This window comes from Papilio machaon, chromosome 4 (assembly GCF_912999745.1).
Source record: "Papilio machaon chromosome 4, ilPapMach1.1, whole genome shotgun sequence".
Classification (NCBI taxonomy): Eukaryota; Metazoa; Arthropoda; class Insecta; order Lepidoptera; family Papilionidae; genus Papilio; species Papilio machaon.
In genome coordinates this window covers 32,501-47,073 of record NC_059989.1, presented here as the reverse complement: position 1 = coordinate 47,073, position 14,573 = coordinate 32,501, and the positions used below count along the sequence as shown (strand labels likewise).

Below are 14,573 nucleotides of genomic sequence, written 5' to 3'. Positions count from 1 at the left end.
CGGCGCGCGCGCGCACTCACAGCCGCATCGGTGCTCCACGTGCACGAGGCGCACCGCGGACAGCAGGCGCGCGGCCGGCGCCATCGCGTCGCCCGCCGCCAGCCACAGCGGCGCCAGAGCCTCGCGCAGCGCGCGCGCCGTCTGCGCCGTCAGCACCAGCGCCGGCCGCAGCAGCGCGTTGAAGCACACCACCAGCGCTGGCTTAAACGCTCCGTCCGACAACGCCTGCAACAACCCCAGCGCGGCGTCGCGGCTGGCCTCCAGCGCCGCGCCCGACGCCGCCGCCAGCAGCGCGCCCGGCATTGCGCCCGCCAGCCTTAGAACCGCGCCCATCTCACGCAGCAGCCGCACCGCCGGCCGCGCACGCCGCCGCAACGCGCGCTCCAGCCGCGTGGGCGCCGCGCCGCGCGCGCTCAGCATCCACACACCGCTTTCGAATTGATATAGGTCTAGTCTCTCGGGACCTGAAGTTACCGCGCAATTTCATTAGACCATGCGAGGAGTCTGTGCACGGCATGCGATTATTCCCCGCGTGCGAGTTAACAACAACTAATGGCAGAGCTGGGCATTAACTCGTTAATCCGTTAATCGTTAATTAACGAAGTTAACATTTTGCTTAACGGATTAACTTTTAAGTTAACTTCAAAAAGTGTTAACGCTTCTGTTAACTTCCGTTAAACTCAACTTCCGTTAATAAAAGTCCGTTAATCGTTAAATTAGAAACTTGGAGACGTGCTGTCATTTTGTTTAAATTACGCGCCACGCCACGCTCGTAAGTTCAGCTATATTGGGCGACTGTCGGCGTCTCGAATAGTGAACGAACGAGTTGATAATTGATATATGTAAAGTTCGCGTGCAAGTGTGATGTATCAGAGCATCCGGGAAAGACGTGACCAACAGGACAAAATCAAAAGAAGGTTCGAAATAGTATATTTCATTACGAGTATGTAATAGCCCACATTCCGAACGCTCTTCGTCCCTGCAATACGCCACTTTTTGAGCAACTGTATTAAAACACTTTTTTACTCGTGCTTTTTCTTTAGCTTTTCCAAACTCGTGCGTTCTCTTTCCCAACTGTTAAAATAATGTCTGTTAAAAAAAAAAATTCAGTCGAATTGATAACCTCCTTCTTTTTGAAGTCGGCTAAAAAGAAAAACCAACCACGATATTTTTACAAAAAAAAAATCATTGAAGTTTTTATGATTCATGCAAATATTTCTAAAAAGAAGCTCCTAATTTGTTACAATATCAAATTTAATGATTTGATTCAATGAATTAGGTTAGGTTTCATTTTATTTCATCTCATTAAATTTAATTTTCATTTCATATCAATAAAAATAAGCTACTGAAGTCTTGGCTGTGTGGACATACCCGTAGTTCCCTTTGCCTACCCAGAATGGGTGAAGAAAACAAAAAAATCTCTGTTTGTATTCTTTTACGGTTGGCGCCATTTTCCAAACATTTTAGTTAGTTGAGTTTGTTGTGTTTTTATTATTCTATTAAATTGCTTCATTTTTTCGCAACTGTATCAAAAATAATTGTTTAGTACACGTGCGGAACCATCATTACAACTTGTTCCAACTGTCAACTTGTAGACATTTGTCGGAACTCTGCAATGTCAGGCTTTCCGCACTCGTAATGAAATATACTAGTTATAATGCATTCATACTTGTCTCTATCTAATGTGTTATAGAATGTATGGTCAAATTACTATTTTAAACAAGTGTCGCCACATAAGTGTGAAATTAGTATGTATAATTATGGTATGGTTAACTGTTAACGATTAACTTTAACTTGCGTTAAATTTTCGAGAATTTAACGTTTTAACGATTAACGAAGTTAATTTTTTAATTAACGAATTAACGATTAACGAAGTTAACTTTTCGATTAACTGTGCCCAGCTGTGACTAATGGAATCCTTGTTCGATTTAAAACAAAGTTTACAAAAACAACGTAATTGTACGCAGTTAAGCAGTTTTTATCTAAAAAGTCATCTGTATGGTTCGTAAGTTAAATTACATAGAAACAAAACAAGCTCACCCTCAAAATGCAAATGTTCCGTGTCCAGCTTAGTAACGTCACTCACTCTCTGCCACAGTGAAAGTTTTCGTTTCTGGAAAATATTAATGTACGTAGTTAGTAACCTTTGTTAGTAATTATTATGTATACGACACGGGGACGCTGTAACATTGACAGACTGACAATAGAGTTAGGGAGTATGAAGCGGAGGAAGGAGTGGACAAAGTGCCATTTGCAACTTGCACTTTAAATATTACAACAGTCACTGCGGTGTTGCAATTAACAATACAAACCTACACCTTCATTATATACTACGAAAAATGGAGAGAACCAGAGTGATCCGGAAGGTTCCCAACAATCATAGAGAAAATTATTTGATGGAACGACTGCGGCCTCATTAAACACATATTTAGAAAAATAATACGTTGAACCGTAAAGTTTTGCCATCATTGTATAATACAGTAGGTATCTGGAATTATCTTCTAAATTACTAAAGTAAAACAACTTTTTGTTCTGTCCTCTTAATAGGCCTTTGTATAAAGCAGCATTCACATTTGTCTGACGTGTTGTGTCGTGATGCGTCAGAAAGGTATCGGTCTCATACAATTAATATGGTTGCGTGCACACTTCTCTGACGCAGTGTGTTGTGATGGCTTGTGTTGTGTCGCGTCAGTAGCGATCCCGGTCTGCGTCAGTTGGGTGAGGTGCGGGGGACGGCGCAGCGACACGACACAGCGGGTCGGACTAGTGTGCACACGCACGTGTTGTGTTGTGACGCGTCAGAAGTTAGACATTCTAAAATACTGATGAAATTTTTCAGCATCACTCTCAAGCTCTTTAACGAGACAATGAAACTCGCCTTTAGTCTCTCTTTTTGTATTTACTGGATGTATCCAATATCTTCTTCTCTTTCTTTGTTTTATTAGAGGTGTTGCCAGTGCCAATAACTGCATATCTTCTTCATAATCTGAATCTGAATCGTATGATTTATGAAAAAACATTGCGAATGTGTAAACTCTCTGAGAGCTATAACGGAACTGATTAAAAATGCGCCATAACGCGTCACATAGATGTGAACAGTAGCCATCACGACAGAAAGCATCACGACACAACACGTCAGACAAATGTGAATGCGGCTTTAATCACATGATGTATTCTTCTCATCTGAACATCTCTAACATGTTAATTATAATTTCTAATCGCCTCCTGTAAAATTACTAATGGTACCGACAAGGGGGGGTAGCGGTGCGTCACCCTCGCAGCCGGCGCTCGGCCCGCGCGCCTCGTGCCTGGCGTGCTCGGCGCGCGCCACGTGCTCGGCGCGCGCCACGTGCTCGGCGCGCGCCACGTGCTCGGCGTGCCCCGCGTGGTCGGCACGTCCCGCCTCGCACCTACCGCACGTCTCATTGTTACTTAGATTATTATTATTATTTTTTTTTAATGTTGTTGTTGGCGACCTAGTTACCAACGCGTGTTACATGTGCCGTCCTTGAACTCACCTCGCAAAACGTTTAACGTTAAACGTCCAAGGACTTCGCCACGGTTCGGCAATGTTTATCCTGTGCCGACACAGGGGGCCGCTAAAGGGCGGGATACTTCGTAAATGCTTTGTCGGCCTACGCTGAAAGACGCGGCGTCGTTTTAACTTTTGCCCGCTAAAGAACGGTGCGGCACAGGGTAACGTTTGCTGGAGCCGCGGCAAACTAGTATAAATATCGTTTGTTAATTATACAAATTGTCCAATCGTATGGGAGCAATAAAGGCGTCAGTATTTCCGATCTAGAAGAATTTTTATTTAATACAGTCAACTACAGTTGTTATTGCCTAACGGTCAACGGTTGAGTTGAACAACGGTCTCAGAGCAATTTTAGGGTAACCAAGATTTTGAGGTACTTCAGCAATACAATATTTGCGATTAATTATATAATTGTTAAATATTTTTGCTTTCTAACATTAGGTAAAACTTTACTAATAATATTATGAGATATTCTTGAATTAAATAAATATTATTGTAGTACCAGATTGACTAAAGTAGGTACGAAAGAATTTAGCAAACTTACGAGCGATGCATGGCCGCTACAGCCGGACAGGTCAGGAGTGTCTCGGGCCAGGAGCCGCGCGTCACGCACGCACACAGCGCGGCGCACCGCGCGCACTGCGCGTCATTTACGTAATAATAAATATAAACATCGTAATATTTAGCGATATCGCTGCCGTTTCCTCATTGGTTAAAACATGAAGCTGTCAAAAACACGACATTGATAGTTCAGATCATGTCTTCCAACTGCCACATGATCCTTGTCGAAGTGTCGAGGCGGCAATCTTTGGTACCAAGGGACTAAGTTATACATCCATTCAGAATTGTGTCTTAAAAGTTAATTGCGAAAATATACGCTTCAATTTTGATTTTCAGAATGTATGTAATGAATTTGTAGATTGTAGGTAAATAAGAAATTGGTCGATAATACTCAGTGTCGTAAATTAGTTATGTGATACCTGAATATGTAAACTACGGAACCATTTAAGCCAAAAGTGAAATCTTTGACACGATTATGCATAGTACCGCGTTGTAGTTTTATGTTGGATTGACCGCCGAGAAATCAGTCCTATAACTCATCTCTTAACCAAAGATTGAGAACTGATAGGAAGTTTAATGTATAATTTTTGTAGTGTGCTGCCTTGTCAGACTCGATGAACATACCGACATTGAAATTTCCTTCTCCTTAACGAGTACTGGTGAGGGCGGGGAGGATGAGTAGGTGAGTGCGGCGGCGGCACGGCGTGTGGGAGTGCGAGGCCGCGGCAAACGCTCCTCCTGTCGGCGGCGCTGCTTCTGCACCAGCACCTATAGGAGGAGGCTGTAAAAGACAAGTTCTGACGGATCGTAGGAGAGGTCATGTCCATCAGATTCTCACTTGTATGTAGGAGGCGGCATCGTCGCGCGAGGGCGGGGAGGGCAGTGATCGCGGAGTACGCGGCGGAGAGGGCGAGGAGGCGCGCGGGACGCCGTGTTGCCCGCCGCCCGGCGCATTGCCCGGGACACCACGTCCACTCACTGTACGCAAAAACTTTCGGTAGTCGCTAATGTTCATTTATTTTCATCACTCATGTAAAAAAGTACTAAACCTAAATTTATATTAACTATTTCTACTTCCTTAGCTTCGACTCCTCTGTTAGCGGTTGAGGAAGCAACATTTGAGAAATGCTTTTTCGGCGATACTGTCATTTAAAATACTATAAATAAGTATAAGTACGTGAGATTATTTCAACGAAATTTCCTTATAATGACAACAATATAGCTATATGTTGATTTCTTTTCAGAGCTATTTTTGAAATATTGACCAAAGAGTATGTAACTACTTCGTAGTAAGAGTCGGGACTTAGAACAATATTCATTTTCTCGATTTGCACGGTAAATACTTGCCAGAATATAAATGTTTTATTTCAAACTAGCTTTTACCCGCGACTCCGTCCACGCGGAATAAAAAATAGAAAACTGGGTAAAAATTATCCTATGTCCGTTTCCTGGTTCTAAGCTATCTGCCCACCAATTTTCAGTCAAATCGATTCAGCCTTTCTTGAGTTCTAAATAGTGTAACTAACACAACTTTCTTTTATATATATAGATATATATAAGATTTCTGACCCACGAAGAAAATCATGGATTATTAAACATGATATTGACCCACAAAGTTATCATACCCGGATGGCAAATGTCAAAAAAAAAAAAAATTATGGTAGCTCACTAGCGCCCCACTGTCCATAAATGATACATATTATGTATACTGTTAATATTATAAATGCGAAAGTAACTCTGTCTGTCTGTCTGTCTCGCTTTCACGCCAAAACTACTGAACCAATTTATATGAAATTTTGTACACAGATAGTCTAGAGCAGTGATAATCTGAGCCTGAGGAAGGACTTAACCGACGTGCTATGCGTTGATATATCCATGTAGACATAGAGGGAGATGTGCCAGGACCACGCCAAATGTAGATGCCTGGTCTCTGCCTACCCCTCTGGGTTACGGGCTTGAATGTAGTTGATGTTGTTGTGGAATTTTACTTAAAGTCATAAAAATTTGTAATAAAACAGATTCAACTTACAAAATATTTACATAAACATCATATACTCCCATACAAATTTCATCCCCTAAAAAAAAAAAAAAAAAAAAAAAAAAAAAAAAAAAAAAAAAAAAAAAAAAAAAATAAAAATAAAAAAAAAAAAAAAAATAAAAAAAAAAAAAAAAAAAAAATTAAATAAAAATATTATTAATTTTATCAAATTAGCAGCCTTAGTTTCAAAAAAAAAAAAAGACATTCTCAAAGTGGGCAATAGACAAAAAATAAGTTTGTAAATGGTGACACGTGTTATAAAATGTAGTAGATTGCTGACGATGGGAAACATGTATTGTGCAGTGTTAACACCTTACAGGGCACAATGTTATCCTATGTTATTGTAACTATCCTTTTATAATTTAATACAAACTCTCGGTTTATACAAAATTTAAAGTAGACGAGGACATTAAATTTTGACACACAGCACAAACACACAGCTCCAAAAACATCTCCCGCTGTGTGCGGTGAGTGCCGACCCACTATTGCACTCCCCCCGAAGTAGGGACAATAGTTGCCCTTTGGATTCCAATAAATACTGGCGAACCAGCAAGTGAGTGCCAAACTCATTGTCAGTGCGTAAGCACAAATTCAATCGATATCGCATATCAATGCGTGTTGTCAGGTATAAATAATATAAGGCAAGACTCTCAGGTCATAGTCAGCACAGGTCTCAGCCTGCAGAGCGCATTGTGAGTCTATTGCTCGCCTCAAGGGGTGGGGTCCAACGTTGTGCGAATACTTTCGCAGCCTTGCGAGCTCTCTGCTCCCTCCAGCTACCACCACGCATGAGACAAATGCATATGCTCCACCAACTATGATCAAGAAAGATATTAGGTCCTTACATATGAATTTTTTTTTTTTTTTGCAAGAAGAAGTTATCCAAATTTGAAAAAAAAAAAAAAAAAAAAAAATGGTAATCTGTTGGAGCAAGGTCGGAGTACGGAGGATGTCTTAGACTTTCCAATTGAAGCTCTTCTAATTTAGTAGCCGTCTGTTGCGCAGTGTGTGGTCTAGCGTTGTCGTGAAGCAGCAGTGGCGTGGAGCGATTGACCAGCCTAGGTTGTTTAGCCGCTAGCTTTTCCATCATGGTTTGCAATTGCTGACAATAGATATCAGCAGAGCTGGGCATTAACTCGTTAATCCGTTAATCGTTAATTAACGAAGTTAACATTTTGCTTAACGGATTAACTTTTAAGTTAAGTTCAAAAAGTGTTAACGCTTTTATTAACTTCCGTTAAACTCAACTTCCGTTAATAAAAGTCCGTTAATCGTTAAATTAGTAACTTGTAGATGTGCTGTCATTTTGTTTAAATTGCGCGCCACGCCACGCTCGTAAGTTCAACCATGCTGAGTGACTGTCGGCGACTCGAATGGTCAACGAACGAGTTGATAATTGATATATGTGAAGTTCTCGTGCAAGTGTGATGCATCAGAGCGTCCGGGAAAGACGTGACCAACAGGACAAAATCAAAAGAAGGTTCGAAATAGTATATTTCATTACGAGTATATAAAAGCAAGAGTATGTAAAAGCCCACATTCCGAACGCTCTTCGTCCCTGCAATACCCTCCAATCCCTTTTTGAGTAACTGTATTAAAACATTTTTTTACTCGTTGCTTTTTCTTTAGCTTTTCCAAACTCGTGCGTTCTCTTTCCCAACTGTCAAAATAATGTCTATGAAAAAGAAAAAACCAACCACGAAGTTTTTACAAAAAAAAAAAAAAAAAAAAAAAAAAAAAAAAAAAAAAAAAAAAAAAAAAAAAAAAAAAACCATTGAAGTTTTTATGATTCATGCAAATATTTCTAAAAAGAACCTCGTAATTTGTTACAATGTCAGATTTAATGATTTTATTCAATGAATTAGGTTAGGTTTCATTTTATTTCATATCATTAAATTTCATTTTCATTTCATATCAATAAAAATAATCTACTGAAGACTTGGTTGTTTGGGCATAGTTCCCTTTGCCTCCCCAGAATGGGTGAAAAAAAAAAAAAAAAAAAAAAAAAAAAAAAAAAAAAAAAAAAAAAAAAACCATTGAAGTTTTTATGATTCATGCAAATATTTCTAAAAAGAACCTCGTAATTTGTTACAATGTCAGATTTAATGATTTTATTCAATGAATTAGGTTAGGTTTCATTTTATTTCATATCATTAAATTTCATTTTCATTTCATATCAATAAAAATAATCTACTGAAGACTTGGTTGTTTGGGCATAGTTCCCTTTGCCTCCCCAGAATGGGTGAAAAAAAAAAAAAAAAAAAAAAAAAAAAAAAAAAAAAAAAAAATCTCTGTTTGTATTCTTTTACGGTTGGCGCCATTTTTTCAAACATTTTAGTTAGTTGAGTTTATTAAATTGCTTAATTTTTTCGCAACTGTATTAAAAATAGTTCTTTAGTACACGTGCGGAACTGTCATTAGAACTTGTTCCAACTGTCAATACTCACCTTCGGCTGCGCCTCGGCTCGGGTAGACATTTGTCGGAACTCTTCGCAATGACAGGCTTTCCGCACTCGTAATGAAATATACTATAATGCATTCATAACTGTCTCTAATGTGTTTTAGAATATATTATAGTCAAATTACTATTTTAAACAAGTGACTCGTAATGAAATATACTATAATGCATTCATAACTGTCTCTAATGTGTTTTAGAATATATTATAGTCAAATTACTATTTTAAACAAGTGTCGCCACAAAAGTATGAAATTAGTATGTATAATTTTGGTATGGTTAACTGTTAACGATTAAATTTTCTAGAATTTAACGCTTTAACGATTAACGAAGTAAATTTTTTTTTTTTTTTTTTTTTTTTTTTTTTTTTTTTTTTTTTTTTTTTTTTTTTTTTTTTTTAAATTAACGAATTAACGATTAACGAAGTTAACTTTTCGATTAACTGTGCCCACCTGTGGATATCAGCCGTAATAGTCTGGCCAGTTTTGAAAAAACTGTAATGAACAATGAACACTAGTCCGGCACTAGTCCACCAAACGGCTAACTAGTCCACCATTTGCGGAGCTCATAGTCGTCGTCTTCACCAGGAAGAACTTCTGGCAATGCTGTATGTTTTCTCGGCACATAATATCGGTTTTATTGTAATGTAAAACCGTCATATCAATGACGAGTTGTCATTGAGTATTATAGTATATGTTAGTAACATTATATTAAGAGGTCGTCTGTGTGTATGAAATTAATTAATAACAATAATTGAATACATTTGGTAAAATGCTATGTCCCTAGCACCATCTGTCGGTAGATATACTTTCGGTTTCACTTTGAGTGATTAGCAACAATAGATGGCGTGCTGCGTGTGGAGAATACGATATTGACTATTTCCGCAGGAGAATTGGGGTGGTAGGTTAGTAGGTGGGCGGGCGGGCGGGGTGGTAGGTTAGTAGGTGGGCGGGCGGGCGGGGTGGTAGGTTAGTAGGTGGGCGGGCGGGCGGGGTGGTAGGTTAGTAGGTGGGCGGGCGGGCGGGGTGGTAGGTTAGTAGGTGGGCGGGCGGGCGGGGTGGTAGGTTAGGTTAGGTTAGGTTAGGTTAGGTTAGGTTAGGTTAGGTTAGGTTAGGTTAGGTTAGGTTAGGTTAGGTTAGGTTAGGTTAGGTTAGGTTAGGTTAGGTTAGGTTAGGTTAGGTTAGGTTAGGTTAGGTTAGGTTAGGTTAGGTTAGGTTAGGTTAGGTTAGGTTAGGTTAGGTTAGGTTAGGTTAGGTTAGGATAGGTTAGGTTAGGTTAGGTTAGGTTAGGTTAGGTTAGGTTAGGTTAGGTTAGGTTAGGTTAGGTTAGGTTAGGTTAGGTTAGGTTAGGTTAGGTTAGGTTAGGTTAGGTTAGGTTAGGTTAGGTTAGGTTAGGTTAGGTTAGGTTAGGTTAGGTTAGGTTAGGCTAGGTTAGGTTAGGTTAGGTTAGGTTAGGTTAGGTTAGGTTAGGTTAGGTTAGGTTAGGTTAGGTTAGGTTAGGTTAGGTTAGGTGAGGTTAGGTTAGGTTAGGTTAGGTTAGGTTAGGTTAGGTTAGGTTAGGTTAGGTTAGGTTAGGTTAGGTTAGGTTAGGTTAGGTTAGGTTAGGTTAGGTTAGGTTAGGTTAGGTTAGGTTAGGTTAGGTTAGGTTAGGTTAGGTTAGGTTAGGTTAGGTTAGGTTAGGTTAGGTTAGGTTAGGTTAGGTTAGGTTAGGTTAGGTTAGGTTAGGTTAGGTTAGGTTAGGTTAGGTTAGGTTAGGTTAGGTTAGGTTAGGTTAGGTTAGGTTAGGTTAGGTTAGGTTAGGTTAGGTTAGGTTAGGTTAGGTTAGGTTAGGTTAGGTTAGGTTAGGTTAGGTTAGGTTAGGTTAGGTTAGGTTAGGTTAGGTTAGGTTAGGTTAGGTTAGGTTAGGTTAGGTTAGGTTAGGTTAGGTTAGGTTAGGTTAGGTTAGGTTAGGTTAGGTTAGGTTAGGTTAGGTTAGGTTAGGTTAGGTTAGGTTAGGTTAGGTTAGGTTAGGTTAGGTTAGGTTAGGTTAGGTTAGGTTAGGTTAGGTTAGGTTAGGTTAGGTTAGGTTAGGTTAGGTTAGGTTAGGTTAGGTTAGGTTAGGTTAGGTTAGGTTAGGTTAGGTTAGGTTAGGTTAGGTTAGGTTAGGTTAGGTTAGGTTAGGTTAGGTTAGGTTAGGTTAGGTTAGGTTAGGTTAGGTTAGGTTAGGTTTTTTTTTTTTTTTTTTTTTTTTTTTTTTTTTTGTTGACCTAACCTAATTTTTGTCTGCTATTGTACTCTTTCATGCAAGTTCTCACTTTTATGCCTCTCGCACTTTCTTTCTTCATACTATTTCTTTCTTGTTTACATCGTCTTTCTTACTCATACGGGTGGGATTCCCGTCTATTCTACTCTATTCTATATTTTACTTTATTTATTTATTTATTCTTATTGGGTATTAAAACTACTACAACTCTGTCTCTTTATTATACATCTTGAAATTTACATACTAACTTATTTTATCTTATTTCTATTTTACATTTTTTATCTTATATTACTATTTTATATTTTGCTTTATTTATTTGTTATTTGTTGTTACAGGTGTAATAAAACTACTACAACTCTGCTTCTTTATTTTACAGCTTAGTACTTACATACTAACTTAATCTATCTTATACAATTATTTTGTTACTTTTTATTTTCTTATGCAAATTACTTATCTGTTCTAACTTATATGTTTATTTAATATTATATTTACAAAGTGCCATATTGGTATATATTGTGGATTTATCAGTGTTTACATTTATTCTGGTTTTTATAATACTTAATTACACTTAATATGTTATAATTATCAATTAAGGTTTACAATTTTACTTTATTATTGGTACTATAAACATTTTAATTTTTTAATATTTTTGTAATTTTACTTTACATTCTTTGTACCTTTTTTTCTTGTTTACTTTACTTGTTTGTTCACAATATTTGTTGTTATTTATATTATAAACCATTACAATTGGTTGACTGATATTTGTATAATTTTGTCTCGGTGCCTTCTATATGCAATTTTATAAAAATTTTTAAAATTTCCTTCCCTGCCTGTATATGTTTTATTTTTATATAATTTCTATATGCATATGTGTGTGTTGTGTGTGTGTTTTAATTTGTTTTTATGTATTGTATGTACTTGTGTTTTAGTGAATGTTGTATGATTGGTATGTTTACATTGTATTGTATTGTTGTATTTTGAGTGTATGTGTGTATGCACTTTGTGTTTGTGTTGTGTATTTTGTGTTTATGTATGTTTGTATTTTGTGTGCATTTGTGTATGTTTGTTTATATTTTTGTATATGTTTTGGGTGTATGTTATACCTAAGTGTGATATACATATATATTTTATTATTGTGGTTTGGTTGTTTTGTTTTATAAGTTTACTAATTTGTATAATACTATAGTTGTGAGTAATATATTAATAAATATTTTGTGAATTTTGTTTTAGTCGCTGTGTTATACTTTTTATGTATAGTGTGTTATTTAATGTTAGTATAAATCCACTTTTACTGTTTTACAATGGTTATTATTTTTTAAATTTTGTTTGCATGTTTATTTACAATATTTGTTTATTATTTAATTTGTATAAAACTGTAATAGTGGTTTGTTTATATACCTAAGTGTGATGTACATATATATTTTAATATTGTGGTTTGGTTGTTTTGTTTTATAAATTTACTAGTTTGTATAATACTATAATTGTGAGTAATATATTAAATAAAATATTTATATGAGTATTGTTTTATTCGCTGTGTTATACTTTTTATGTATAGTGTGTTATTTAATGTTAGTATAAATCCACTTTTACTGTTTTACAATGGTTATTATTTTTAAAATTTTTTGCATATTTATTTTACAATATTTGTATTTTATTTAGTTTGTATAAAACTGTAAAAGTGGTTTGTTTGTGAATGTGTGTGTTTATGTATTTTCTTAGCTTGTGTATGTGTATGTTATTATGTGTGTTTATATATTTATTTATATATTGTATATATGTATATTATACTGTGTTTAGTTGTGTTTGTGTTATATTTATGTATATGTATGTGAAATCTATGAGTATGCTATTGTTGACCGTGCTATTTGTTCCCATTTTCTTCTTATTGGGCATTCCTGGCTGAATGCGTTGTGATTGTGGTTGTTTACTTTTGCTTGCTTACAGTTACAGCATGTGGGTTCAGATTTGTTTTTCCATTCTTCACATTCAGATCGTTTGTGGGATCCTCCACAGTGGCTACATTTTTCTACTTTATCTTTGCAGAACCGTTTGGGATGTCCATAACCCAGGCAGGTCGAGCATTGGATCAATGGTGATTGGTCTTCTACACGTAGCTTTTGTAAGTCTATCCGGACTTTACCAGCTTCCATCATGCTCTTCCAGACCTGGGGGGGGACTCTTATTACTACATGATTTGTTTGCGGATTTTTTGCTTTCTTTTTGTAGAGGATTTCCATTTTGTCTGTTTCAGTGTAGTTATTGAAAATATCTTTGTTTTGTTTCTGTAGGGCTGCCAGTATTTCCTCATCGGTGTTGTAGTTTAGTACATCCCTAATAACAACCAATGGGTTTTTGTTTTGTATATCCTGCACGTTTAGGTTTTCTGTATCTTTTAATTTTTCTTTTACTAGTTCTCTTTCTTTTTCTGTTTTAAAACCTATAATTATTTTCTGGTCCTTAGCTTTTCTTATTCTTTCTATTTCGACACCTCCCTCTTTAGCCTGAAGGGCCTTTCTAATTTTATCTAGAACCTCCTCTCCTGTATCTATTGGATTTTTAGATGTGATCTTTATAGAGTGTAGTGTTTGTTCTATTGTTTTTATTGGTGTGTTGGATGTTACTACTGATGCGTATGTTTTGCTTCTGTTGTTTTCGGTGTTTTGGTTTTTTATTATATTTTCGTTTAATTCTTCTATTCTTTTGCTGTTTTCTTGAATGATTTTGTTTCCCCTCTCCGTAATGCTTGCATATGTTTCTATTTGTTTGCTTATTCCATTCTCAAGTTTTTCCAATTTGTTCAAGTTATCCAGGGTGTCCAGTTTGTCCAACTTGTCCAATTTTACCGAATTTATTATGTTAGTCCTTCCCATCCCTTCCAACTCTTTGCGTATAATGTCCATCGTTTTGTTGTTCTCTGCGAGGAGTTTTGAGTGTTCCTCTATTTTCTGTGAAAAATTTCTATATTCATTAGTACTTGGGGGTGGGGGTGGAGAGGGGGGGAGATGGGTGGAGTTTGTGTTCTTTCTTAGGTTGCTTGATTCGAGTTCTTTGATGGTTTCCTTGAAGACTTTGAAGAGGCGCTTTTGATGGTTTCCTTGAAGACTTTGAAGAGGCGCTTTACGGCGTTTTCGATTCCTTCTTTTATTTCTCTTTTAAGGTTTCTGGAGTTGTTTAGATTTATAAGGGCTTGTTTGTGGGCTGATTTCGCCTCTTCTATGTAGCTGTGGAGGGTGTTTGTTTCCCTAGTTGGTGTTTTATTTTCTTTTCTTTCTAGTAGTGATGTGTGTGCGAGGTAGGTGTAGTATTCTGATTCAGAATCGGTTTCCATTTCTATTTCACTATACTGTGGTATATATATATTACTGTGTGCTGGTGTGGTTATTTCTGCAACTTCCTGTGTGGACGATGGTCTTTGTTTGGTTGGTGTTCGTTGCATGTTGTTTAGTGATATTTGTTTTATAATAGTTACTATCTGAGTCTAAATTCAAAATATTCTGTAAATATTTGCCGTTAGAATGGGTTGCGGTCCTAATATTATGGAGTTTGATAAGAATGATTGGGTACGGGCTGTGATTCACTAGAGTGATGATTTAACTGATTAATATTTATGTTTTCAAATAAGTATCTATTCGCTTGTTGGTGTAATTAATGTTGATTGTAGTTGCAAATAATTATAATGATGATATCAATACAGTGATAATACTTATTAAACTAATCTTATACTATATGTGCACAAGTATTAT

General features: G+C 37.0%; 1 protein-coding gene across 1 annotated transcript; it reads right to left on the bottom strand.

Moving 5' to 3' along the window:
- Positions 1 to 3,214: 3,214 nt before the first annotated feature.
- LOC106713853 lies at positions 3,215 to 5,283 on the bottom strand. Its single transcript, XM_045686784.1, has 5 exons — positions 5,162 to 5,283; positions 4,935 to 5,074; positions 4,721 to 4,864; positions 4,080 to 4,174; positions 3,215 to 3,410 (listed from the first exon to the last, which is right to left on the bottom strand). Coding segments are annotated over exons 1-5 (576 nt in total). The 5' UTR covers positions 5,163 to 5,283.
- Positions 5,284 to 14,573: the final 9,290 nt, after the last annotated feature.